This window comes from Cricetulus griseus, chromosome 8 (genome assembly GCF_003668045.3).
Source record: "Cricetulus griseus strain 17A/GY chromosome 8, alternate assembly CriGri-PICRH-1.0, whole genome shotgun sequence".
Lineage (NCBI taxonomy): Eukaryota > Metazoa > Chordata > Mammalia > Rodentia > Cricetidae > Cricetulus > Cricetulus griseus.
The window spans coordinates 36,259,041-36,286,406 of record NC_048601.1 but is presented as its reverse complement, the minus strand read 5'-3'; the positions used below and the strand labels follow the sequence as shown (position 1 = coordinate 36,286,406).

Sequence of the window (27,366 nt, the reverse complement as noted above, 5' to 3'; positions counted from 1 at the left end):
GGGGGAACGGGGGAGTGGTGAGGGAAGAAGTGTGGACCCAGCTGATGTCCAATGAGTATGCGGGTTTCGCATACTTGGCCTCCACGCGGGGAAACAAGTGCTTTAGGATCTTCTCAACACTTCCCTTAGTTCCACCTCTGGCGTGTTCGAAGTTCCTGCGTGCCTGATCTTTCTGGTCAGCTACGTACGGGAAATAACTAAGTTGGGTTTGCTGTTATCTGTGGGGGAAGAGATCCCGCGAACTTGGCTGCTAAATTGGGAGGTGGGGAGTGGGATCTGCAGGAAATGGAGGCAAAAAAGTCAAAACTCGCATTTGGGAACATTTCTGATGGGCACTCGCGGGGTCCCCTACTCAGTCTTCTTTCTTTGTAAATATTTAGGAGCTGACTGAAAGGGAGCACGATTCGCATCCTTGGCTGGGCGTGCTTTGGCTACAGAGTGCCTGACCTGGGTCAGGTGAGTGTGGAAGCTATAGTCAAAAAGGGGATTTGTCCTAAACCTTTTTGCAAGTCCTCTTGTATTAGCCATAGAAGTAGAGTAGGGAAGAGAAGGAAACTGTGGTCAAAATTGGTCATGGTCTTTGGTGAGTAAAGATCCAGTGAGAGCCACTTTTGAAGGTGGCTCAGAATTGAAACAGCCTGATGTTTCTTTTCGGGGGGGGGGCGGGAGCGCGGGGAGGGGGGAGGGAGGACACCTAACAACGACAGAATGCAGTAAAATGGGACTGTGGCCAGAGAGGCATGCTCATAATTTAAATTCTAAACGATGCAGACCTTTTGCTCTGCCAAGGTCTTTAAGCAAAAGTGAAATACTCCTCCCTTTTACACAGCCACTTTGTTCTTTCCCCTTGTGGACATGCACGTAGTCAGTGGGCTGGACTGCAAAAAATGAAAGTGGCAAATAGAAGAATGAGAACTTCATAAAGGGAAGTTAGAGCTTAAAGGATAACACAGTAGCTTCCAGGATTTGACTGGAACCACCTGACTGTCAAGGAACCAGAGTGTTCCTCTTGTTTTGATATCTGCTTTTGGAAGAGGAGCTGAGGGCACGTTTCTCTGTCTAGATAGTGGCTCCTGTTTTTATTTTTATTTTTTACCCCCTAAAGTGGTCACACTCCATTTCTAGAAAGTAGAGCCTCTGTAGGTGCACAGGCACCCCCATGGTTACAGGTTTGTCCATCAAGTTTTTTTCTTGTGAATGTTTGTGAACCAAGTAAACAACAGGTTAATGGGGTGGGGGAGCTGTGGGCAGCTGGTTCTTGGTAACTTCTTTAATGTCCTAAATATTTAGCTGTTCCCTGGGCTACAATCTTGGGGCTTTTCTAATTAGGGAATAAAAGCCAGATACTTCATTATGGTAGTATAATGCTTTTGTTTCCTGTTGATAAGATCCTCAGGGGTGCTGGTGGAGCGGGAAGCTTTTGGATGGGAAGGTTAGTTCTTCTGTGGACTAGTGTTGACCAAAGATTAGGGTCAGTCCTCTCTTTGGAGTATGTTGCAGACAAGGGACAACTGGTCCACAGACTCTTCTCTACCTGATGCCTAAAAATAATGAGACTGCCCCATTAGGTTGTAGTAAGCCAGGTTCAGAGCTGTGTCTCACAGAAGGCTTTAGTTATGAGCAAAGAAAATGACATACAGCTCAGGCCTTAATGTGTACCATTTGTGCTTAAGTTTGTGGAGTGCTGGGGAGAGAGATGCTTGATTTAGGCCTTTTTCATATTTGAAGTTATTTTGGTCATTTACATCAAGGCATCACAACAGGTTGAAAGAGTCAGGTGTGTCTCTGCCGGAATAATTGGAAACTGCTTTAGTTCAATCTGTGGAATGTTGGTAGCTTGTCCTGTGGCCTGATTTGCCTGGTAGCAATGCTTTTCCTCTTCATTTCTTTCTTTTTTTGAGATTATGAATTCTTCATTTCTATGAGTTGTATTGATGTGTACTTGTTGTGAGTGTGTGCATTGAAAGTACAATCTGCTCCTTGACTAAATCAAATCAGAACAGAAAATACCATCAAGAGTTCCTTCTAAATCAAGCAGGGAAAGTTCTTTATGTTCCAAATGAATCATTCTGGTCTCTCCATGAAAGTCTTAGGTGTGTTAACCATCCATTCAAACAAGGTGGTTCTTTTTGCCAGCCTTCCTTGAAGAATGTGAGGTGCAGTGGTTTCTTAGAAGAGAAATAGGTTAAACACCACAAGAAAGATCTGCTGACTTTGCCCTCAAAGTGTTTTCAGCTGCAAAACACCAGACTGTGGACACTCTGGGACCAGAGTGCTAGGGACTGAGTTGAGAAAAATCCACATGGCTTTTTAGCTAATAATGATCTCATGGAATTTTAGTTTGACTTTTTTTTTAAATACAAACAGCTCTTTAAAAACAAACCAAATGAAACAACAGATACCAAATATGAACAACAGGAAAAAAATCCACCAAAATAAAAGCAGGCCTGGAGTTAGGTTTCTAGGTCAAGCTGTCCTTGGATATTTCTAGTTAAGGAATCTACACAAGGACAGTGCCCTGTCTTGTCTGCTATTGGTTTGATCTTTTTTAAATCAAATGCATTGGATTTGCAGATTTCTGATAACTAGAATTGTATGCAGTTGTGTTAGCTCTTTTCTTTTTTGCTGTTGAAGTTTGATGAATTCTATTAGGCTTGAAGTCAATGGTATGAATGACATTGTTTTTATAACTTTCTAGTTGTGGTAGTGTCTGTGGTTCTGAGATGATTGCTATTGAGGAAAGAGCTGAATAAACTCCTAAAGCCATCACCTGTTAAACCATGAGATTCCCTAGACTGGGCACAATTGGAGGCAGTTGGTGTGATCAATGTATGTAACAGACTGTTACCCTTGTTAGAATTGTTATGATTCAAGTGTTCTGTATTCCTTATTCAGCAGATTTCTTGAGTACCTGCTATGTACCAGCTGTGTTCTAGGTGCTTGGGGTATAGCCATAAGCAATCAAGTGTGTTCCTCAGAGGTTTAAGTCCTAGCTTGTGGGAAGCAGTCAATGTAAAAAAGCAAGTAAGTATTATAGTATGGCAGGTGCTAAGTGCTTGGGGGAAAATCAAGCAAGGAGAAGATGAGCAGAGAATAAGTGTGGGCAAGATTGGGAGACATCGAAACCCTTGTGTATCATTGGCGGGAATGTGAGAGGTAGCTCTTAGGCAGAATAGTATGGTAGCTCCTGAAAATATGAAACAGATTTATCATATAATTTGACATTTCCATTTTTAGGTATCTGAAGAATTCAAAGGAAGGACTTACACAGTTTGTTTTACGTTGAAAGTTGCCTTACTCATGTTAGCCAAGAGGCAGAAACAAAACCCCAAAGTGTCTATTAATATATGAATGAAAAACAAAGTACTGTTTATGTGTGCAGCAAACTCAGCCCAGAAAAGGAAGAAACTCTTTTCACAGTGTATTCAGACCACGAAACCATTATGCTAACTGAAAAAAGCCAGCCATCACCAGATGTATAGTGTATGATTGTCATAGTAGGAAGTCCCATATGAGTAGTCAGATTTATAGGGCCAGAGTGTAGACTGGTAACATCTCAGGGGCTAAAGGAAGGGGAAGTTGGATTAATGAACCCAGACTTTCTGTATGTAAAAATTAAAGTTCTGGTAATGGTTAATACTGGTAATTTTTTAAATGTAATATTCAAATAAATAAAAAACAAAATCTTGAGGGGTATGAAGGTTGTATTGGGGTTGAGAGTTAAAGCAGGGCTCTTTACTGTTGTGACATTTGAGCAGAGCTCTGGCAGAAGCTGGCCATAGCCCCCTGTTGCTATTCCTGAAGTCCAGAGTAGAAAGTATGGAGGCCCTGAGGTAGAAGAAGGTGGGGCGGCTGCAGGTCGGGGAGCAGGGTTTAAGGTGGAAGGGTAGTCAAGGTCCAGTGGTGAAAGCCAGATTTTGCACATCAGCAGTTCTGAGGATTTCTGAACCCTGACAGGGTCCCCAGTGTGGTTTTCAGCATTGCTGAACTCAACTGTGCTTTCTAAAGAGACTGGCCGGGCTGGCAAGACCACATACCAGATGGAAACTTGATACAGGGGGCATGAGGGAAACCTAGATTTCCAGACTGGTTGTCATGTGACATTTCCTGGCATTGAAGTTCACTTAAGTAGGAAAGGAGTCTCCTGAGCTGAAGAGCAGAACCCGCCTTTGCTTTGCTCCGCAAATTCTAAGAACCAGCTGGTGGTCCTGGGGTTCCACCAGCCTTTAGCCCTGTCATATACCACTCTGATGCCCATCAGATTTCTCTTAGGGGGATGACCTGACTATGAGCACTATGTTCATCATCTTTGAGAAGCTCCTTATTAGTGGTTCTCCTTGAAAACTGCAAAGAGATGTTTCAGGGGCAGAACTAAAATCCCCAATTGTATTATTACTGCGAAGATTACATGTTCATTGTCAAACTCTAGGAAGCGATGGGCCGGCCACATAGCAAAAAAAAACAATGACTGTCTTAGCCATCCTAGAGTCAGATTGGGACTTTTCACCACTGGTAGAAATTTGCTGTGTATTTAATAAGACTCAGTCATACCCGTTCCATTTGCTGGCTTCTCTTTGGTACTCAGATGGTTGAGTCTCTTGCTAGCAAGAAGATACCCGTACTTCTTTCTTCCAAAGGTCTGTCGCTCTGATGGGTTTTTATTTCATTAATTAATAATTATTTCATTAGTCGTTTTAATTTTATGTGTGTGAGTGTTTTGCCTGCATTTGTTTAAGTGCATTGCATACATGCCTGGTGACCTCAGAGGCCAGAACAGGCACTGGATCCCCTGAACTGGAGTTCCAGATGGCTGTGTGCCACCATGTAGATGCTGAGAAACAAGCCACAGTCTTCTGGAAAAGGAGCAAGTGCTCTTCACTGCTGAACCATCTCTCCAGCTCCTGATGGGATTTTATTTAAATAATATGTGTGAAATGAGTAGAGTACAAAAATATTACTTCACAGTCCATCATTTATTGAACAATCCAAATGTTCTCAATTGGTATAGTTTTTCCTTTGGAGAAAATGAAATGACAGTTGAAGCACTGTTTACTTGTAAACTATCTTATTACAGAAGAAAAGCCTAGTAATCATCATATGTAACTATAGCATTTCTCATTTGTTAGACTAGGCTAAGCTTGTGAAGTAGGTACTCTTTCCTGTTTTTGTTGCTTTGTTTTTTTTAAATATGTCAGTTCTAGAGACTGACATAAGTTCTCAAGCTTGCAAAGCAATTTTTTTTGCTATCTCCTCAGCCCTGTTTGCTTGTAAGGAAAACTTTTACGTGGAAGATCTCAAGCATAAGCCAGAGGCATGTGTTGTGGTGTCTGCAAAGGCCAGACAAGGGCACTGGATTTAATGGAACTGGAGTTAAAAGCTGTTGTGAGCTGCATAGTGTAGGTGCTGGGAACTGTACTTGAGTCTTCTGTAAGAGAAGCAAGTGCTCTTAGCCATTAAGTCATCTCTCCAGCCCCAACAGTAGCTTCTTACTACATGGAACCCACTTTGTTCATCATACTCTGCATTCAGCCATTGCTAACTTGCCACTAATCTTGCTCCATCTTCATCCTCACACACTTTCCCCTTTAGTCTTTGATAATTTTGAACCCCATCTTAGACATGCTAGTACAACTGCACTTTAGCCTGAATCCTTAGGATTTGAATTCTTTGTGTAAGTACATAATGAGATACTTAAAAGTCTACAGCACAGGGTGCTCTTCTATGCAGGTGCTGAGCAAGGGAGTGCTATTGGCATTTATTGCATAAAAGCTGTGACTGCTAACTCAGCAACGTACAATATATCATATTTTAGTAGTTAACTATTGAGACTCTGAACAAGTCAGATTCTTTTTTATTTTTGTTTATTTTTGCCCTTGGGGATACAATATTTCAAACTATCTCTAGTGACACTGTTGGGCATTCCTGCATATGGTATTCTTTAAAAGTACCATTGTGAACCCATAGATTTTTGGGGTTTTTGTATGTTTTTCTTCATGTAGTTATTTTGATCCCACCGCCTTTTTGTTCTCCTGATTTTGAGACAGGCTTACTGGGTAGCCCTGGTGGGCCTCAACTTAGTGGTCCTCTGCCTCAGCCTCCTGAGTACAGGCATTACGTATAGTTGTGTGCCACTATCCCCAGCCTTGTAGCTATTGATGTCAGTGAGAGAGTTCAAGCTAGTTCCTGAGACTTTTGACAAAATCTTGAAAGTTCTCATAGTTTTCTTCCTTTCTGTGTGACAAGATGTTCCAGGCTTATCTTTTGGTTTTTTTTTCCCCCCACACCACGAATCACCCTTTTCATCAGGAAGCCCTTGTTCTTTTGAGAGGGAAATGACATGAGACACCTTTGCTTAAGACCACAGGAGCATCCTTGCCCACATCTTGTAGGTGATAAAACGGAAATAAAAATTAAAACACCTGAATGTTTCTTTCTTTTTCTTTTTCTTTTGAGACGGGGTCTTACTATGTAGCTCTGGCTGTCCTAGAACTCACTATATAGACCAGCCTGGCCTCTAACTCACAGAGATTATCCTGACTCTGTCTCCCAAGAGCTGGGATTAAAGACTGTGTCAGTGCTCCTGGCTTACCTAAATGTTTCTTAATGACAACATTTCCTTTTTGATATGTCCTTGTTTATCTCAAAGGAGTCTAAAAGTAATCTGAACTTAAGAGAAAGTGATCTGACTTTCAGTGTATTCCTGGATAAGCAAAAATGCTATTCACACCCCTTAGTGGCACACCATCTAAAGGTGGGGAATTCGGACCTTGCTCAACTTTTGCAATGAAATAGGATGAGTAGAAGACATCCAAGTGTACACCCGTGAGATAGACAGAAGGCATCTTGGGAATGGATCCTAAGTCTAAACACTGAAGCTCACTTGCATTATATTCATATCATACACATAGTCTGAAGATAATCTCAGACAAGACCTCAGTGTTTTTGTGCGTGGAAGTAGTTTTATGGTGGGGAATTTTCTTTGTGGTGTCATGTCAGCATTCAAGAAGTTATGGAATTTTGAGCATTCTGAATTTTGGATTATCCTGGCTTAACCTGTACTGAAACTGGGCTGTGGGAATAGCTCAGAGGCAGAGTATGTGCTTATTGTGTGTGAAACAGCCCAGTGCCAAAACAATGACAAAAGAGACCCATGTGTTCATTCCAGCAACTAACACCCCCCCATACACACACAGAAAAAGGGAACACGCAAGAGAATACATTATGTTGTTAAGCTCAGTATTTCTCTTGCTGTTGGATACAGTCAAAAGTTTGAGGAACACTGTTTATGTTTTTCTGTCCATGTGGTCTATGGGCCGGCATTTGGTGTCATCTGGGAACTTACCATTTGTACTCTCAGCTCCCACCTAGACCTGTATCAGCTGACATTTAGGAAGACCTTCAGGTGATGTGTACCTTCCATGCTTGAGAAAGTCTGTCCTAGAGGGTGCCTGCCCAGTCCTGTTAGCAGTGGCCTTTTATAGTTCCTGTGTTTCATGGCTGGTTCTCACCTGTTGAAGCTCACCTTTGTACACACCCCTGGCAGCCTTTTTCTTTTCAGGTAAATTGAAACACAGGCTTACTCACTAGGTAGAATTCTGACAAAAAAAAAAAAAAAAGACAAAACAAAAAAACCAGAGCTCTGTGTTTATGTTTGAAGATGCTTTATGGCTTTGGACCTAGAGGTAGAAAGAGACCACAAGGTACCTGTGAGCCCAGGGGTCATGTAGTCACATGAAGTAGCAGGTGCAGCTGCATTTTAACCTGCTGTCCTTAAACACTGGGGGAATTGATGTTTGAAGACTTCTCTTATCACAGACTGTCTGCAGCCCTGGGTATAAAGTTACTCATCAGAAAAAAACTGAGCGAAGGAAAATAGCACCAGCCTCCAAGTGCCCCTGTTTGCTTGCATGGTGGGGGGCTTTAATCTGGGGGGGGCGATTTTTGTTTTGCAAAGACAGCTTAAAGGCATTCCATATCTATTTCTGAATAGAAAAAGACTTAGGGACGTTCATTTATTTGCCTTGTCGTGTGTGTATGTGTGCGTGCGTGTGCGCGCTGTCTCACCCATGTGTTTGTGTGCTTACATGTTTGTGCGTGTATGTTCTGCCTGCCATGTGCTTCACCACACTCAGCATGTCAGGTCCTCCTGTTCCCTAGGATCTTGCCCAAATTCTTCCTCCTCTGCGCAGCTTTTCCTTTTTACTTGAGGCTCCTGTCATTTGAAACTCTGTATCTTGATCTCTGTTTTCTTCGTGGCAGTTTTTTTTTTTTTTTTTTTTTTTTTTTTTTTTTTTTTGCTTAACCCTCAAGAGTCCCTAGCACATTGGAAGAGCTCACAGCATATTTGTTGAGTGAAGTAATCCATACCCATTTTGGCTTTGAAGGTTGCAGGCTCTTTCTCAAAAGAAACTAATGCCCTGTACCTCTCTGCTGATTAAATCTTTTCTGAATTGCCTTATTACTTTGGAAAACCCTTTTGGTGTGCAGAGAGATGTGAAGAACGCGTAGAAATGTAGTAAGCTGCTCTTTTGGTAGGGTTGTGAGCTGTTGATCACTACAGCTCTCTAGAGGACACACAGCTTGGGGAATTGCTGGTGATACTGTGGGAGTGGAACCAAGAACAGGGTAGTGAAGCAAACTTGCTGTTGTACTTGTTGCACCCTACTGTACCACAGGATGGGGGCTCCTGAGCCACCCTCCTGTTTACTGCTTCTCAGATATCAACAAAGCATGGAACATCTGTGTGTCTGTTTCCTCTTCTGTAGATTAGGTAACAAAAATACCTGCTTGGTGCTGGGGGACTGGGAGGTAGCTCAGTCAGGAAAGTGCTTGCTCTGCAAGCAGCAAGACCACAGTTCAATCTCCAGAGCCGCATACAAAGCCAGGTGTACACTTGTAATCCCAATGCTGGGAAGTAGGAGATAGATCCCCGGAACTCACTGGTTAGTAAGCTTGTCTTAATCAGGAAACCCCAGGTCAAAGTGAGAGTTTCTGTCAAGAACAAAAAAAACAAGCCAGACAGTGGTGGTGCACACCTTTAATCTCAGCACTTGGGAGGCAGAGGCAAGAGGATCTGTAAGTTCAAGGCCAGCCTGGTCTACGAAGTAAGTTCCAGGACAGCTAGAACTACACAGAGAAATCCTGTCTCAAAAGACCAAACCAAAACAACAAGTCAACAAGTTGGAGGGCTCCTCAGGAGCAACACTGAAGGTTGACTTCTGACCTCTGCACACATATACGGTTCTTCTCCACCCAAAACACCTTTGGGTCATTATCACCAAATTGTATAATCAAATTGGAAAAAAATACAGACCTATCCTGGCCCTAGGGATAGGAGGGTCTCAACTAGGAGGGTTATTAGGTCTTGTCAGGAGATATTTTTGCATGTCACACCTGTGGGTCTTGGGGTGAAGTTCAGGTGGTAACCTGTGGGTCTTGGGGTGAGGTTCAGCTGGTAACCTGTGGGTCTTGGGGTGAGGTCCAGCTGGTAGCCAATGTTAGAGGCCTTGGATGATGATGATCATTGTGCTATAGTGGTGGTTCTCAACCTGTGGTTCATGACTCCTTTGGGGATCTCATATCAGGTATTTGTATTATGATTCGTAACAGTAGCAAGATTATAGTTATGAAGTAGCCACAAAATACTTTTTATTGTTGAGGGGGGTCACCACAACATGAGGAATAGTATAAAGGGTTACAGCATTAGGAAAGCTGAGAACCACTGTGCTGTGGTGCTGAGGAGAATGCCTTTCTCATGAAGAACTGCTCCGCACGTCAGTCATGCCAGGATTGGGAGCCCTGTGGTTAGAGTAGGTTTCCAGATCCAGTGAAAATTACATCTCTGAGGAGACTGATTTAACTTGATTTGTTGCTTCAGTTTAGGCAGGCAGAGGGCTTTCTCCTGAAGCTGAGGTCGACTTTCACTTTAAGATTGTTTAAATTACATTCATTTGTTTGTTTCATATCTGCATTTGTGCACACATGCATGTTTATGTGCTAGCCATGGTGTATGTGTGCACGTGTGTGTATGTATATGCTGCCATGGTTCATGTGTGGTGGGCGAAGGATGACTTGGAGCAATCCTTTTTCCCTGGGGATCTAACTCGGGTTGTTAGTCGGGCAGAGGCAGGAGGCACTTTTACTTGCTAAACCATCTCCCCTTGAACTTCTTACCAAAATAAACACCCTCTCCCACCTCTCACAACTGCTGCTCCTGGTATCCGAAGCCCTGCGGTCTGCCATTGGCTTCTCATGGGCTCAGTGACCTCCATGAAATCACCAGACTGGTTGTTTTTTTGTTTTTTTGGTTTTTTTTTTTCCCCACATATAAAATGAGGACTGTTGGCTCCATGCTGCTAATCACCAATTCCCCAGCACTTTAACTGGCCACTTCTGAGCTTGTGGCTGCCTTCTCTCGTCAAAGTCTTGGGGGGACATAAGAACAGCTATCCATACTGGCATCTTTCTTGAGGAATAACTCGTTGTAGAAGGTGTACCTGTTTCCAGGGTAGACTACTTAGCTGATGTGTGTGGAAGGCCAAGTAGATTTGTGTGGAAATAATGCAAGGGGCAGCTTTCTGGAGATGGACCTAGGGACTTGTGCATGCTGGGCAAGCTCTCTACCACTGAAATGCATACCAGCCCTACGGGGCATCATTTAAACTAAACTATTGCTCAGAACTTGAGATTTAGAGTAACTGTTTCTGAGGTTGGCAGAAAGGGCCTTGGACTTTCTGAGATGATCATTTCCTTTGGGATGGGCTGAAAATGAAAGCATATGAGTATGATTCCTATGCCCCTAGCAGTGGTTTTTATAATGGAATTAATTACATGACAACAGGAATGTGCTGTTTCCAAGGATAGTTTCTGATAGGCCAAGACAGCAAAGGAGTGGCCTGTGTGAATGTGTGGTGAGGCTGGGATAGCATTGTGTCCAACTCCAAAATATTCTGCAACTCTTTCTACTTTGGCAGTAGAAATCTTATCCAGCATCGTTGCCCAAAGGGAGTTCAGAAATTAACCCTGAGAGAGCCCAGGAACAGAAACAGATAGTTGTAAAGAAAATCTTTTCCTCTGTCTTGAGAGCGCCAACCATAAAAGTGTTGGGCTTTCTCTACCCTGGGTTTACAGCCATATTACCATATATGTCCCCCGGTGAGGACATGGCGAGGAGACTTCTGCTCCTCGGGACAGAGTTTCCTTGGCCTCTGCCCAGGAGATTGATCACATGCCAGCCACCCTTCCTTCTTGGGACATTCCTTTCTCTTCCTTCTGAAAGGCCTCATGGCTTGCCTGACTCTGCCCATTTATAACCCCTCCCAACTGGTGGCTGCTTGACCTGACAGTGACATGGTGTCTTTTGAACTGATCCTTGGCCTCGGTTCTGAGAGACCTGCTTGTTTTAAACACATATTCATGCAGAAGCCACTCTACCTGTCTAACTTTAGATGAATTTTTTTGATGTTATTATTTTTAAATGAGACAACATGGAATTAGCGCTAGAGGACTTTGACAAGAACTCTTTGGTTTTTTTTTTTTTTTTTTTGCTCTGTGTAAGAACTATGCAAGCATCCTCACCCCTCTCCCATGCATGGTACCTTTTGGTTTTATTAGGAATAGCACAGACAATGCTTAGCTGGAGTTGCTACTGGCATGGCTATATATGTGTACTGTGTGTTGTGTCCCTTTCCTAAACTCATCATTTAGAGTTGCTGGTTGGAAGGACTTATCCTCAACTGACTAAGAAGTCTGTAAGCAAACAGCAGATTAGAAAGTACAGAAACAAGAGAGAGCAGGAATGTCTCCCCAGTTCTGTTTGCTGTGTGCTAAGCACACATGCTATTTTCTTTCTTTCATTTAACCTGCAGCATAGCTTTATATACAGTACCTTACAGAAGAGGAAGCTGTGGTAACTAAGTAACTCTGTCAAGGTCACTATGAGTAGAGGCAAGAGTGGGGCTGGAGTGTGGATAATGGAAGAGAACATGCACCTGCAAAAAAAAAAAAATGCAGGGTAGGGGGCTGGGAGGGTAGAAAGCACATGCTTTATTCTGCTTTATGTCCTGGGGCCTGGCTCCACTCCTCTAATTTTGCCCTTTCCGTTCTTACAGCTGTATAGTTTATGGCCTGATGTCTGCTTTTGAACCTGCTGAGCTCCTTCCTACCCTCAGGGCCTTTGTACCAGGACTTTCCCCTTCCACAGTATTCTTCTGCCTCAATCCCATCCCCTTCGCCACGACTGCCTCTTTCTTCACTTTCAGGTCTCAGTCTAAATGTGTCATCTGGTTTTTCTGAGCAGTGAAAATTAAGCTGCTACCCCGTTCTATGATCCAGTTTGAATTCCCCCTCTTTTTTTGGGGGGGTGCTGTTGGGATGTAACCCAAGCTCTTATGAATACTAGGGATGTGCTCTCCCACCCTAGCCTGGTGTTAATTCTTTGCATGTACTTATAGTGACCATATTTACCTTGTTGTCTGCCTGAACTTGAATGTGTGTCTTTAGGACAGGGTTCTAATGTGTGTTGAATGTTAGGACAGGGTCCTATTGTGTGTTAAATGTATGTGTCTTTAGGACAGGGTCTTTGTCAAGTTGAGTGACAGGGTCCTTGTCAGTGTCTTTGCAGTTGAGTCACAGCCAATATTTGATCAAATCTCACAAAGAAGTTTAACTTAGTATTGTTTTCAAATTCTTGGGTCCCTTTACATGTTTAAAAACTATTCTTTATATGCTTAAAAACTGTTGAAAAATTCAAAAAACTTCCATTCATATGAGATATGTTTGCCTATATTTATATTATAAACATAATACGAAATTATTTTTGGAAGTTTTTTTTTCAAGTGAGAAAATGAAAATATTTTCTAGCACAAAATTTAGTAAGATGGCTGAGTGATCTGCAGATAGGGAAATCACTGTTGAGTTTGAGACAAGTATGGTCTACATAGTGAGTTCGAGCCCAGCCAGGTTTGTGTATAGAGGCCCTGTCTCAAAAACTATATATATTTTTAAAATAAAGAACGGTCTTGCTGAGTAGTTTTGCAGATCATTTTAAGGCCTGGTTGAATGGGAGATTGACATAGTACACATCTGCATTGTAATCTCATGTCTTGCAGGCTCTGGGTAACTCTAATGCACACACAAGAGACTTGGCAAAGAGACAGAGCAAAGAGACAAATGCCTTCATGGTGTTCTCAAATTAATTTTGCCTTTGAAATCTTGACTGCAAGGATCTTGGGGACTCCGTTGAGGCTACTGCCTCATGGGATAGATGAGTCATTTGAGATGTTGGCTATGGCAGGGAGCCTTTGAAACTAAGGTAGGTGCTAAGGCTCTGGTGGCAGGATGCAACCCAGCATGCCTAAGTCTAGAGGTTATATCATTTCTTTCTGTTCAGGAAGAGATGCATAGCCATGCATTTCAGCCCTTTAGTAAAACGAATTGCTCTGAGAACTTGGAAAAGAGTAGTCCTTGTCTTTGGCTCAGTTTCCAAGGAGTGACATAGCAAACAGCCTAGACGCTGTGCAGTGGGAAGGGTCATTTGGTGACTGAGAATAGCAGCTTGAAAAGAATGCATCTTCCTTGAGAGCTGCTACTCCAGTCTCTACTGGGCTCTTCCAGAATTGGCTACATAGTATTCTATTATGGAAACTAGATTGTCTTGGCTACAAGTGTATCATTGGTAGGATGTTTGTCTAGCATGCATGGGGCACAGAGTTCTGTCCTCAGCCTTGGGGACAAGGAGTCCAGTGGAAATTCTCTTGACTTGAAGTTTTTGTTGTGGTCAGGCTCTGCTGCAGTTGCAGTTACAGGGGTCAAGGTGGATGCTGTTGATAAGGCACTGGCCTGCTGAGGTGTGTGAGAAGGTAAATCATTCCAGTTTAGACTTATGGGAATATTTTGTGTATCCCTGGGCCGATGGCATGCAAGTGCCTTACTATGAAAAGTTGGGTATCAAAGCATCTGTGGGGAGCTTGGTTACCAAGAAATGAAGGGTGTGCTGGGGAGGCCTCTAAAGGCCCCACTAAAGGTAAGATTGTCAGTGGACTTTGTGTCCTTTCCAGTTACTGAAAGGCAACTGTTTATTTCCAAGAGCTAGGTGCCTTCATCTTAGTACAGAAAATGCCTGCTATTATTGGCACAAATGTGCAAATAATGTGGTTTTTTTTCTTGTTTTGAAAGTAGGCCTTGCTCTGTAGCCTAGGCAGACCCAGAACTCACTATATAGCCTGGGCTGGCCTGCCACTTACGCTAAAGCCCAGGCTTGAACCTGTGGTTCCGAGGTCCATAGACTGGTGCTAAGTTGGCTTTTGTTTTCCTTGAGCATCCTGTCCATTTGTAAGGATCCTGTGACAAATGACAGCTGTGGCGTTCTGGTGACTTCTCTTCAGTTAATGAAAGTGTTCTAATTTAGACTCAGTTTGAGGAGTTCCTAACTTTTAAATTCTGAGTTGTGTGTGTAGGCGAAAGTTAAAATAAAATTTTTAAGGAAAAAGAATGGAAGTGCTATTATTTAAGTGTGTGCAGGAGATATAATGGATGGGAAAATGATAATAAATGAGCACCCCCCCCCACCTCCCATCAGAGCTTTTAGCAAACGAAATGTAAAACCTATCTGGAGCTTCTTAAAATTAAATGAACATAGTTCTTTTTCAGTTAGGTTGTGCTTCAGCCTGTTTTTACAGCAAAATGGGAGAGGTTTTAAATAATTAAATTATCAGCCCTTTGAAGAGATCGCTTCCATCCCCCCCCCTTCTCAGCAGGGCCTCTGGTTTGATGTGGGAAGAAGAGGGGGAGAGGGAGTGGAATTGTGGGTTGACTCTCTGGGTGGTGTGAATTTGGGTACCTGGGACATGCTGTACTGGCAACAGGCGCCCCATGGGCTTGCAGAAGATTTAAATATCTCGGGCCTGTGTTTTTTTTCCAGCGTTTTTTTTTTTTTTTTTTTTTTTTTTTTTTTCTTAGCAGTATCAACCAAGTAAGAAATGTATTTCAAGTAGAGGAATTGCAAGATAAGGGCAGAGGGGAATGAAAATGTGGAAGAAACTAGAGTCAGTGTTTCGGTTTCAGTCTTGTTCAAAGATGCAAAGTGAGCACTTAGAGCAGGGTATTATGTTTGAGCCCTTTTTGTGGATTGTTTGGTTTATGCCCATAATAATACTGAAAGATGCAAAGGATTACTCCCTCCTTCCACCTTTTACATCTAAGGGAGCTGTGGTTCAGAGAAGCTAGGCCGGTTGTTTAAGGGCACACAGCCAGAGCACACACAGGCAGTCTGAGTCTGTATTTCTAAGCATATACTCCTGTCACCATCCATATGCCACTTTTGACATGTGGAGTGGAGGTCAACAGGGATGATCTCAGAGCAGCTGAGAAGAGAATAAAGCTGAATAAAGAGAAGTTTGTTTCTTGTTCTTTTATTTCTCATTGAAATCTAAAAAGGGCCTCCAGGTTGATCAAAGAGTTTAGAAACTTAGCATTAATTAGCTTTAGAAAACAACCATCCCCAAAAGTAACAGATAATTTTGGCCACAGATAACATGGCACCCTGGTGACATAGAATCCTAGTTTGGTTGTTTGTCATGTCCCAGGTTCTGGGTTGCTGTAAGCGGCAGACAACAGTGGTCCTTCTCTGGTGGGTTTGCAGTGTGGAGGAAACAAGTTAGAGAGCAGACAGACAAGTGATAGGTTGACAATGACATTAGGGCCAGGAGGGTGACAGGGTTGCACTGGAGGGAAGTGTGATTGCATATCACCCCGGTTTGGGAGCAGACAGAGCTTCTTAGATATGGTAGCCGGGTTGCAAAGGTGTTGAGGTTAGCCATATGAGTCGTGTGGGGGAGGGAATGGAGTGTCAAGGTAGTAAGAACTATGGGGAGTCTGGAAAATGTTCACCATGACTGTCACGCTGAGGGTGGAAGGGAGGGCAGGTAGGGCTGGAAGAGATTTTTTTTTTTGATGTGGGGTCTCTCTCTTATACAGTCTCAGACCTCCAGCTCTCTATGGCAAAATAGTGGCAAGCTCCATTCTCTGATCTTCAGACAGGCTTTATTTGCACAAGCAAGGTATCACCACTGTAAAGATTTAGGCATTATGCTGACCCCGCCCCCTGACAACTGGCAGGATATACACACTATTATTCAGGCAGATACTTAGACAGCTCAGAGGGTCCTGTATTGTGTGGCTATGTAAGGACTCTGTACAGATGTGCAAGCTTTCCCTTTTAAGCGAGCGCCTCCCACCTTTTGGCCCTTCTAGCCCTTCTCCCCCCTTCTTCCCTTTTCCCCTTCCATCTCTATTTCTGGTTGGACAACACCTATCCCTCCCTTTGTTCCCTTTCCCCAACAAAAACGTGGTTTTTGTTGAGTTTTGTGGCTCATGTTTCATGCCCACAGCTGCAGCAAAACAACCACCACCATACCTGTGCCCAGAAACCCTCCTGTTTCAGCCTCAGGAAGAGCTGGGACCACAGGTGTATGCACTGCACCTGTCTTTGATTTCAGAAAGTTTTAAGAATAGTCTGGTTGATGTTTCTAAAAGATGATGCTGTCTGTGTTCAGAATAGATTAAGGGGAAACCCATGACTTCAGAAAAATAAGTGGACTTCCTGGTGAGTTGAACCCACAGCCCATATGTGCTTCAAGATAGATAGCTATGAATCTGGCCCAACACAAAATCATGAATTTACTTAAAATGTGTGTTTTCTTTCAGTATTGTTTTTGGTGTAACTCAATTGTGCAGTTTTCAAGTGTGAATTTTAGAGATGTCAATCATGCTTTGAGATGAGAGAGTCTAGTTAAGAAATGAATCCTGGGGCTGGAGGGATGGCCTTGTGGTCAGAGCACTTGCTGCTCTTGTGGAAGACTCAGTTTGACTTCCAGCACCTGTATGGCAGCTCACAGCTGCCAGTAGCTCAGTTCTAGAGGACTCATTGCTCTTTTCTGGTCTCTGAGGGTACTACATGCATGTAGTGCACATATGGGTAAGCAGTCATACGTGTATAAATATAAATAAAAAAATAAAATGCAGTATTTGGGACTGGTAGGATGACTCAGTGGTTAAAGTGCTTGCCATGCAAAGGGTATGAACTGCACCCAGATTCTCAAAACCCATGCAAAGGCTGAACCCATGTAATGACCTGCTTGCAATTCCATCTTTGAAAGATGGAGACAGAAGATCCCTGGAGCAAGCTAGCCAGTGAGTTTAGACATACTGGAGAGCTCGGAGTTTCAGTGAAAGACTGGAGAATTGAGTGAGGATGATACCTTACATCAACTTCAGCCCCCTATGGATGTGCTTGGATGTGCACACACATTTATATGTAGCCCCACATATGCAAATCATGTGCACATCACAGGCATACACACAAAGGAAATGGTGGGGGATGGGGGCTGAGACCCTGATGAAAGTGAGGTGAGGTTAAAAGAACTGAAGAGGTCTGTGATGTTGGGAGTTTTAACATCGAGACTTGATGTTCAGTTCAACCTCTGCAGTCTTTTATTTGACATACATTTTCTGAGTACCTCCTGTGCACAAGGCATTGTGTTAGAGATGCAGTTGTGTACAAAGCAGAGCTCTAGAATTGCCCGTCCCTCAAGGTGTCAGACAAGCATCACACCAATAGATTCAGAGCTTGTAACAGAGATGCAGGCTGAGAAGGAGAGCTCTCACGGGCCGGGTCTGTACCAAAGCATTTGTCCTCATCCTGTGGTGGCCTGGTAGGAATAACAATTGAGGTCAGAAGGGCTTGCTTTCACTAGAGCGAGAGCTGTGGGAGGTATGAGAGGAGAGAAGGGAGTCAAATGGTGTCTCTAGGCTGATAGTGATGGCTCAGACATGTGGAGGAGAAGGGGTGGGCTAGGCAGACAACTGTGAATGCCTTATAGCCTATGAAGATGCTGTGGGCAGCCAGGAGCAGAACCCTAGAGGCTTTTGTTGCCAGTGATACAGCTGTGGAAATCTTGGTTATGTAAAGGAGCTAGCAGAGCACTTGATAAGACCCAGGAAAAGTCTCTGGGAGGCAGAGAACAACATGGATAGTGAGTGCCACCCCCTCTGGCTTCTGTTCTCAGAGCAGATCTCCTTGTTCATGTGTTTGTACTTGCTCTTTCCTTAGGAATGGAGTCAAGTATTCCCTTCTCTTTATCCATTGCTTGGTCAGTAAGAAACTAAGATAGTGGGTAGTGGGAGCTCCATCCAGTTGCTATGGCTCCAGTGTTCCGGCACACCTCCCAGGGCAGCCGTTTACTCGCTCTGCTCTGGCCCAGCTACTCTGGGAGAACCCTGGTCTGACAGGTACCTCAGCTAGCAGTCAGTCAGGGTGTTGGGTGATGGCTCTTGTAGGTCATGGAGATGGCAACATGGCTTTATGCATGGGTCTTCGCTGGTGATTATCGAAGTCTTGTGTCCAAGCCTTATGATGACCCCAAGCATATAGCTGGGGACAGCAAGGCTTAGGGAAGTCCTGAATTCCTATACTGAGTAAACGTCAGAACTGGGGTTCAGTACAGGTGCTTTGAGCCTGGAGCCTTCCGCCTGTCTTCCAGTGAGGGGCACTCTTGAGACCATACTGTGTGGGGGTGGAAGGAGAATGGTAAACCTTTGTGAAGAAGTTACATTGCAGCCACAGAATTAGAGGCCATTGATACTTGAGAGGATGGGTGAGAAGTAAAAGTTTTGGGAGGTGGCTGCCTTCCTGTGGGGATGGCAGCAGATGACAGATGACACAGGGCTATGTGTTTAAGCGGGAGCTGAGACCTTCCAGAAGAGCGTTTTTCGGGAATCCAGTAATGAACAATTGATGGCATGACGTGCTTAGCCAGTGGTTCCAGCCATTGCATATTCTGCAGTTCTGTGTCTTCAGAAAGGCCTGCATGTTTTGTGATTAGGAGCTGGGAGTTGTTCTGTATTATTGAGCTTTTTCCTGATAAGGGAATTAGGGAAGATAATCACCAAAGTGAACTACGTCACCCTGGGTCTTATAGGAGGTCATTTGTTGGGATGCCTCACAGACTTTTTATACAGAGGACCTTTTCCTCTATAGAGGTTTAAACTTTAGATTTTTCCAGAGTTATTCTTTATGAACTGCAGAATAATAAAAACAGCTAGCAGTGAGCACTGAAAGTATGTTGGCTGCTGTGTCAGGCACTTTGCTTGCATGGTCTCATCCTTTCCCTATGACGTGTCCCTGAAGTAGATCCGCAGTGTACAGGTATGTACAGAGGTCTTCATAGACTGAGAAGCAGTGGTGGGGTGACAGGAATAGCTATGTGTAGGGAAGCCATGATGGATGGAGTCTTGGGCTCTCCAGTAAGTCTGTTTTGTAGAACTGTTGGCACAGAGCCCTGGGTGTCCTTGTAGTACTGGAAGTCGTACAGTCATGACAGAGTTCTATGGCAGGTTGGTACCTGCTCTGTTTTTCTGATAGTGACCCTGGCCATTGTGTATGAGGGATTCTGGGAGCCCTGAGCGCAGCTGCTGGAAACCCGCAGGCACAAATGGCCCACAATCAGATAAAAAAGTGGCCTCCCACCCTGCTTCTAAACAACAGGAAGTCTTCCTGAAGATTGTTGCCAGGCCCACTTCCCACCTCTTCCCTCCAGCCCCAGATGTCTGTGATTTTGACTCTGCTGGCCTGAGGTTTTCCTTTCAGGACACAACTGATAATTGCTCCAGCGTCTCTCCTCCTTTCTACTAAACCCCCCCACCCCCCATTAAAGGCAGACCAGGGACACCCAGAGGTTTCCAGCCAGACCTGGAAGCTATTTGCCTGCTCAAATCTTGTTCAAGGAAGGAATCATTGCTGATTCCCCTGGGAAGGAACCTGCCCTAAGGATCCTTGCATTTTTCTTTTCTCCTTTTTTTCCTCTTTCCTTCTTCCTTTCTTTTTAAAATTGGGACCTTTGGCAGACTGCCCAGTTAAGGATCATTAACTGTGGTGGGTGTACTGGCCTCTGTTTTCCTGGAAAATGTAAACCATGGCAAAAGGTTACTTGTTCAATTATCTTGTCTACTTAATAAGCATATGGGTAAGAAACAAGACGCTTAACCTTTCTTCTGACTGAACAAAAGTGTTCTATGGCTAAGGTAGAAAATGAGAAATTTGGCAGTACGGAAAGAAAATGAATGGAATTATCCATAGAGTGGGGAAAAACAGTTCTCAATTGTCACCCAGATAATAAGAACGGTCAACCGTTTTGCCTGTTCCCTGGGATTACTGTTAATGAAAAGGTCTGCTTCAGAATTTAATAGACCTGGTTTAACTCTGTGCCTCCCGATTTGTTAATTACCTACGATGAACAAACATGTGGACCTTTCTGTTCCTCAGTTTCCCCAGCAACAAAATAGAGTAACAGTGGTGGTTCCTGTCTCACGCCATGCACTTGTCTCAAGGATTCTGAAAGAGTATTTGTTAAGTTCTCGGCTGTGGTGGACATGGCAGTCCTTGACAGGTGTCACTGTTCAACTTAGCAGTGGGATGGAAGCAGTCCATACTACTCAGAAAGTGTTCCATCTCCTCTCATCTCAGGAGCCAGGCAGAGTGGGGTCTGGTTAGAACCTGGACGGGACAAATAGGACTAATGCAGACTCTTAGTGTCAAATGCAGTACAGGGCCTATTGTGATTGTCAGGTTGCAGGCCTTACTAGTTTTGTCATGCTTTGCCATTATAGAACACTGGGCTATGTCTGCTGCTTTATAGTAAGGGAAGCTTTCAGAAAGATATCCAGAAGGTGATGCAGTTTCTAAGGACAGCATCATATGGTCATCTTCTGGGCCTGGTCTTCACTGGAGTCAAATGCCCTTTAGAAGGACAAGCCTGGGAGGAGAGCATTAGTCACCCTGGATAAATAAGGCCTTGGTTGTCTTGCCTAAGCACATTCCTGCCCTCCTGCATCCAGTAACTCCCCATTGGTCCTCTGGGAGGCCAATACGTACAGACAGAAATTTGGTCTGACTCAGAATTCAAACAGAAATTGTTTTCTAATAGTCAGTCCTATAACTGGGATGTAGCCACACAGAAGAGCACTTGCCTAGCATATCAAAACCCTGGATTCAATCCCTTAGTCCAAAGAAGCAAAGCAGTCGTCTAGTGCTTTTATTATACATGCTCTCCAGCTTTTTCACTTAAAATTGATCCCAATTGTGGGTGGAGGATATGGCTCAGAGGCAGAGTACTCACCCAGCATACGTAAAGCTTGGGGTTTGACCCCTAGCCATGAGCCAGGTGTGGTGTGTATGCTTTAATTCTAGCACAGGAGAGTCTGAGAGAAGGCCAGCCTGGGCTACATCATATGATTTGCTATCTCAAAACTCTTTTTTTCCCCCAAAGAAAGGAAATATGGATCCCAGAAGTATACTAACTTTCTGGCTCTGTGTGACAAAGCTTTTAAATAGAAGGTCATAAAGGCAATAGTTATTTTTTTTTCAGGGGGGTTGGTTTCCATTGGTGTCTCCTTGGTGTGTGTCATTCAAAACATTGCTTTGGCTATGGATATAACATCCTCAGGAAGAAATAACAACATGATTGACACAATTGTGGAGAGCAGTAACTAGTGTATTGTCCCTCTGCATGCTCTTTGGGTGTCCTTCCTCCAGCTCTAGAGACGAGAGCTGTTTTGTCTGAGAGCTGATTATGTTCTTGGTTGCTTACTCTTCTATAAATAAGTCTATGTCTGTCTCTCCTGAAGTGTCTGGGTTGTTGGAGCGGTGGGCAGCTTTCCCTGCAGCTTCTCAGAGTCAGGGGAGGTGGCTTCTCTCAACGGTTTGCTTGCTGCATCTGGCATTCCTGCTGAGGGAGGAGAAAGCTTCAGAAGTTTGTAGAGGAAAACTTGGCACCCAGAGAAGAGTTGGAAGGAAGGGAGGGCTTTTTACCCCTCTACATCATTACAGCTCTTGTGGCCCCATGGAGTAAATGATTTATTTGAATCTGGAGAGGGGGGAAAAGTGTTCAGAGGAATCTTGGCTTGGAGGAAAACCCAGACACTTCACGAATCTACACACCAGGTGCTGAGGAAACATTGGGAAACTCTGCGGTCCACACCAGCACCACTGCTTCCCACATGGCTCAGTTTGTTTGCTGAATGTCAGTTTAACGTCTTGCAGTTGGCTCCTGTTCCTCAATGTTCATGGCCCTTGTTGTTAGGAATCACTTCAGTTTGTGTGTGTGTGTGTGTGTGTGTGTGTGTGTGTGTGTGTGTGTGTGTGAGAGAGAGAGAGAGAGAGAGAGAGAGAGAGAGAGAGAGAGAGAGAGAGAGAGAGGCTTAATAGTTTGTGTGTGTGTGTGTGTGTGTGTGTGTGTGTGTGTGTGTGTGTGTGAGAGAGAGAGAGACAGAGGGGGGGCACTTAATAATTTCTGGGCTTTGCAGAGATTTCTGGGAACTGAGGAGTATTTTTCTTGAACTACTTCTAACTAGCCATGTAAGCTACCCAGAGACTCTTACTATTGATTAGTGCCCGAATGGGGAAGGATTTGGGCCTGGGCCTGAGCATGGGCAAGGGTTGCTACATCTAGGAGTATTTCCTGGTAAAGAAGGAAAAACATGTAGCAGCATTTGTGTGGGACTATACTGTTGTTGGCCTCTATGGCATTGTGATACTTGTTCCCAGGTTTCCTTTGATTAATGTCATTTTGTTGCTTTGAGTCCTTAACCCAGGCCCCACAGCTTTGCCAGTTCTTAAGTTTTGCACCAGGTGTTTCCTTGTGACTTCATGCTCCCCGAGGCACACTGGATATGTAAATGTGTCCTATGTCAGATTTTCCAGATCCTTAGTCTCTGGAGTTCTTGGCTGGGTTCCTTGCTGTCTAGGCAGGCAGTATTGCTGAGGGGTCCTCCAAGTGCTGAGCCTGACTCGGATGTGGCTCTGTTAGAATCAAATGAAATCCAGAGTTTAATACATGGGACAGAATGTAGTTGCTTATGTCCTCATTTGGCTTATGGAATCGCCTGCTTGTCAAAGGCCTATTTAAATTTGAATTTTAAGTAATGCACTCAGGGGAAATCGAGCTAAGCCAAATCTTTGTGACATTTTTTCCCTCCCTCATCATTTCTCTTCTGCTAACAATGTTGCATGTTTTACTTTGTCTAGGATTTTCAACAAAGACATGTCTGACAAAATGTCTAGTTTCCTACATATTGGAGACATTTGTTCTCTGTATGCGGAGGGATCTACGAATGGATTTATCAGCACCTTGGGGTAAGAGTGTGAAAATCCTTACGGTGGGCGGTGGTGGTGTTTAAGATATCATCTGCTTAAAAACTGATTTTTTTAAAAGATAAGAATGCTATCAGGTTACTCAGCTTTCCCAAGGGCTGCTTGAAATTAGCAGGTCCCATGTTAGTCACCTCACCTTTTATACAAAAATACTTTGACCAGTTTCGAAAGAACAAAACCTACTTAACTAAGGCTCTATTAATTTCAAATTTGTTATAGTCTACTCTTCTTTTATATAAGAGGGAAAGAGCTTAAGAATAGGGAACACATTTAAAGATTAATATATACAGACCCAAAGAAATGCCTTTAGGCTTTGTGGAAAAGCCCTTTGGTTTGTCTGTTCACACAGTGGCTCATGTGTAATTCGAGCAAAGACCATTACTGCTTGCATGCTTATCTCTCTTCTTGGACACACAACCTTTCCTACTTTAAATAACCAAATGCATTAGAAAGTTTCAAATGGCACCGAGTTCTGTAAATCACTTCTGTTCATTTGTGCTTCCTTCAATCAGTTTTCACTCAGCTTTGAAGGGTTCAAATAGATTCCGTTGTGTGCCTCTAGTTCTTTTCTCCCTTTCCCCTCCTACTCCTGTTGTCTAAGGGAGGAAGTGTAAAGTGTGGTAAGTAGCCCCTACAGGCAGACAGAGGTAGAATGGAGAATCAAGATGCCTTATTCCAGAATAGTCAGGGATAGTCTGTCATCTTTGTGTAGGAAGGAGTAGCTAGGCCTGGGTGGCATCGTTGATTTTGGCAAGACCTACTCTCAAATAAGTGGGGGCAGAAGGCAGGCCAACAGATTTTCCAAAAGCCCCATTCTTATAGCAGCCAGAATGTCCGTTGTAATTACAGCTGTTACTGGAAGCTTGCTTATTTTCTGGTGTTTGTGCAGAGTGAGTATTGTTAAGCGCCATTCAGGTTACTCCACCCCCGATGAGGAAATTATTTCAGATAACAGAGTTATACCTCAGCTAGACCTATGTTCTCATTCTATAGAGTGTTTATTTTCAGAAACTTACCCATGGCCTCTTGCTATGCTTGGTCTCTCTGCATAGTAGACCCTCAATGGTTTATCTTCTGTGGCTTTGGGCAAGCAGGCTTCCTGCTACTCATGCCTCTCTGATTATGGCCATCTTGGCTCTCTCCTTCCTCTCTTTATCCCCTGTGGTTACATTTTTCACCCTCTTCTTATTTTTCAGCATTGACTACAATACTATACAGCAGTGGTAAGCACTCCCTGAGCCTGGTGGGTGTTCACTGTGTGCCAGGTGCTGTTCAAAGTCCCATGTCTCCATTATCCCCTTAACTCCCAAGCACCCTGGTCATGGTGAGCACTGCCATATTCACTGTATATGGAAAGGGCACTTGTGTGCTTCAGGCAGGGTCAGACACTTGCCCAAGTTTCAGAGCTCAGAAGACTGGGTCTTGGAGGCCAGGGGTCCTAACACATAACTTTTGTAGGGCAGTTTCTTCTGGCTTCCCTGTCTGCTCACTGCCTGTCTGGGTACCTGTCAGACCTTAGCTTCATCATACATCCGTTTTTCCACTGTGGCCTCTGATGTCACAGATCCTACCCCTAAAATCTTAGCTTCCTCTTATTTGTTCCCTTTCAAGAAGACATCCATTATTTTATATTATTATTATTATTATTATTATTATTATTATTATTATTATTATTATTATTTGAGGCAGAGTTTCTCTGTGTAGCCCTGACTGTCCTAAAACTCAATCTGTAGACCAGGCTGGCCTCAAACTCACAGAGATCTGCCTGCTTCTGCCTACCGAGTGCTGAGATTAAAGGTGTGTGCCACCACGACCGACATTATATTATTATTTTGAGCCTGGTCTGACCTTGAAATCCTCTTGCCTCAGATTTCTAAGTGTACACTTATAGATGTGCATCATTCTTAAAATTCATAGGGGTGCACATTCTTTGATTTAATTTTTTTTCAAGCATTCTGTGTTGAGTCCCTCATAAAGTTAGGATGTATGTTTTTAAACTTTGGGTACTAATTCTTCCTTCCAATGAGTATTATTCACCTTCTCACTCATACATATTTGAGAATAGCTTGCATAAACATTAAGTTGAAAGTTAAATTTGACCCGTTCTCCCGATTCTTGGAATGGGCTTAATATTTATGGAATACCAGTCATAGACACAATGAGTGACTGTCAGTCCTCATAAGACTTGGTGTCTGGTAGTTACCCCTTAGTGGCTTTATGAGTTCTTGAACTTTAAAATTCCAGCAGGACCTTGGAGAGCCAGTGAGTGAGTGTGTGTGTTTGTGTGTGTGTGTGTGTACACTAATGGATGGTGTGTTTTTAAATCACCTTTGGAGCTTGTTAAGAACTAATGCTCTTAGATCCTTTCCAGGAACAGAATTTCAGTGTGCCTGAGTAGGAGTGATAGGATTGTGACAGGACTCTGGAATTGATACATTTAGAAGCAGAAAGTATCCAAACCTTCCCTGGATGGAGAATCTTGAACACAATTCTTGGGTTTTATAGATAAAGTACTAAGACAAGGGGCAAGTGAAATGAAATGTTATCTACAATTTATTCTCAAGGAGACTCTTCCTTCTATCACTTCCTCTTACTGCAACTTGGTCATTAGTCCAGTTTTTTTTTTTTTTTTTTTTTTTTTTTTTTTTTTTTTTTTTTTTTTTGGTTTTTCGAGACAGAGTTTCCCTGTGGCTTTGGAGGCTGTCCTGGAACTAGCTCTTGTAGACCAGGCTGGTCTCGAACTCACAGAGATCCGCCTGCCTCTGCCTCCCGAGTGCTGGGATTAAAGGCGTGCGCCACCAATGCCCGGCTTTTTTTTTTTTTTTTTTTTTCATTAGTCTAGTTCTGCATTGTGTATGTCCTGCTAGGACACTACAATGTTCTGTAGTGTCTTCTACATAGTAAGTAATTACTGTCACACTGAACTATGTCACCAGCCCTTGCATTGGTTTCTGAGCCCACCCTTTTAAGTATCAGGCTAGCTTTGGTGGCCTGTAATGATAACTCTTTTTGCCAGCTGCCTAGGTTCTGCTACCGCTTTAGGGCCCCCAAATAACACACAGAGTCTTATATTAGTTATAGTGCTGCTGGCCAATGACTAGGATTTCTTATTTGCTAGCTCAGTCTTAATTATCAACCATAACTACTAATGTATATATTTTTACAAGAACTTACCATACCGAGGACACCTGCCTTATGTGTCCTCTCTTCCTGGGATCACATGGTGACTCCTGTCTACTACATTTCCCAAAGTCCCCCTTTTCTCCTCCTCCTGCCTAACTTGCTTCCCTATTGGCCAACAATGCTTTATTTATCAATCAATAAGACAAACATATACATAGAAGGACCTCCCCCATCAGTGGCCTCCCCAAACTTGTATTGTTCATACAAGGGCTCAGGGTAGAGATTTTATATGTCCATTATACTCTTGATTTTTGTAGAAAACCCTCAGGCCACTGATCATATTGAACATTGTGACTCTTCTAGAGGCCTAGTGAGGTCTTGTGTTTTGAGGGCAAATGTGGGATACTCTTCACGCTTTATATACTTCACTTGACAGATACTGAGCTTCAGCCTTGGGCATCTTATGAGTCACAAAGCAGGAAGCTCATTACATTGCTTCCATAGAGCTTGGATGGGAGAGTGGAGAAGAAGGGACTTTCTAGGCAAGAAAGGCTTCTGTGGGGTATATATTTTAGGGCGGACTTCAGGAGGTCAGTTTTGAAGGAAAGAGCAGGAAAGGTCAAAGTTATTTAATGGCCCCTTGCAATTGGAATAAGAGGCAGCATAGGCTAATGGAAAAGGTTCCAAAAATCCTAGCATGGTACCTATGACCAAGTTCCATGGTCCTGAGTGAAATGAGCTGGCCCTCCTAGTTTTAGGACTTTGGATAAATCATGTAACTTCAGAGTATATCAGTGTCTCAGAAGTTCAAAATTATGTTTATTTTTAGTGATTTTCCTAAAAAGAATTATGCAAGTTAAATTAAGTTTTAATGAAGTCAGAACTTGAGTTATCAGTCTTTGTGTAATCTGGGATTCTTACTCATTTGTAACTTCATTGTGCTTTTGAAGCTCCAAGCCCTTCCCATTTCTGTGCATTTGCACTGGCTTCCCACCACCTGCTCCATTCCTCAGGCTTCAATCTCTATTTCAGCTCTT

At 43.4% G+C, this 27,366-nt stretch overlaps 1 protein-coding gene across 12 annotated transcripts in view; it reads left to right on the top strand.

Moving 5' to 3' along the window:
• Itpr1 (inositol 1,4,5-trisphosphate receptor type 1) overlaps positions 1-27,366 on the top strand; it is a 342,412-nt gene that overhangs the window by 621 nt on the left and 314,425 nt on the right. For 11 of the 12 annotated variants that reach the window (XM_035448429.1, XM_035448427.1, XM_027429028.2 and 8 more), the window contains exons 2-3: positions 381-456; positions 23,081-23,188. In XM_035448429.1, the coding sequence (XP_035304320.1) occupies positions 23,097-23,188 (92 nt within the window). In that variant the 5' untranslated portion in view covers positions 381-456; positions 23,081-23,096. The remainder of the gene's footprint in view (positions 1-380; positions 457-23,080; positions 23,189-27,366) is intronic. The other variant, XM_035448428.1, reaches the window with a different exon arrangement.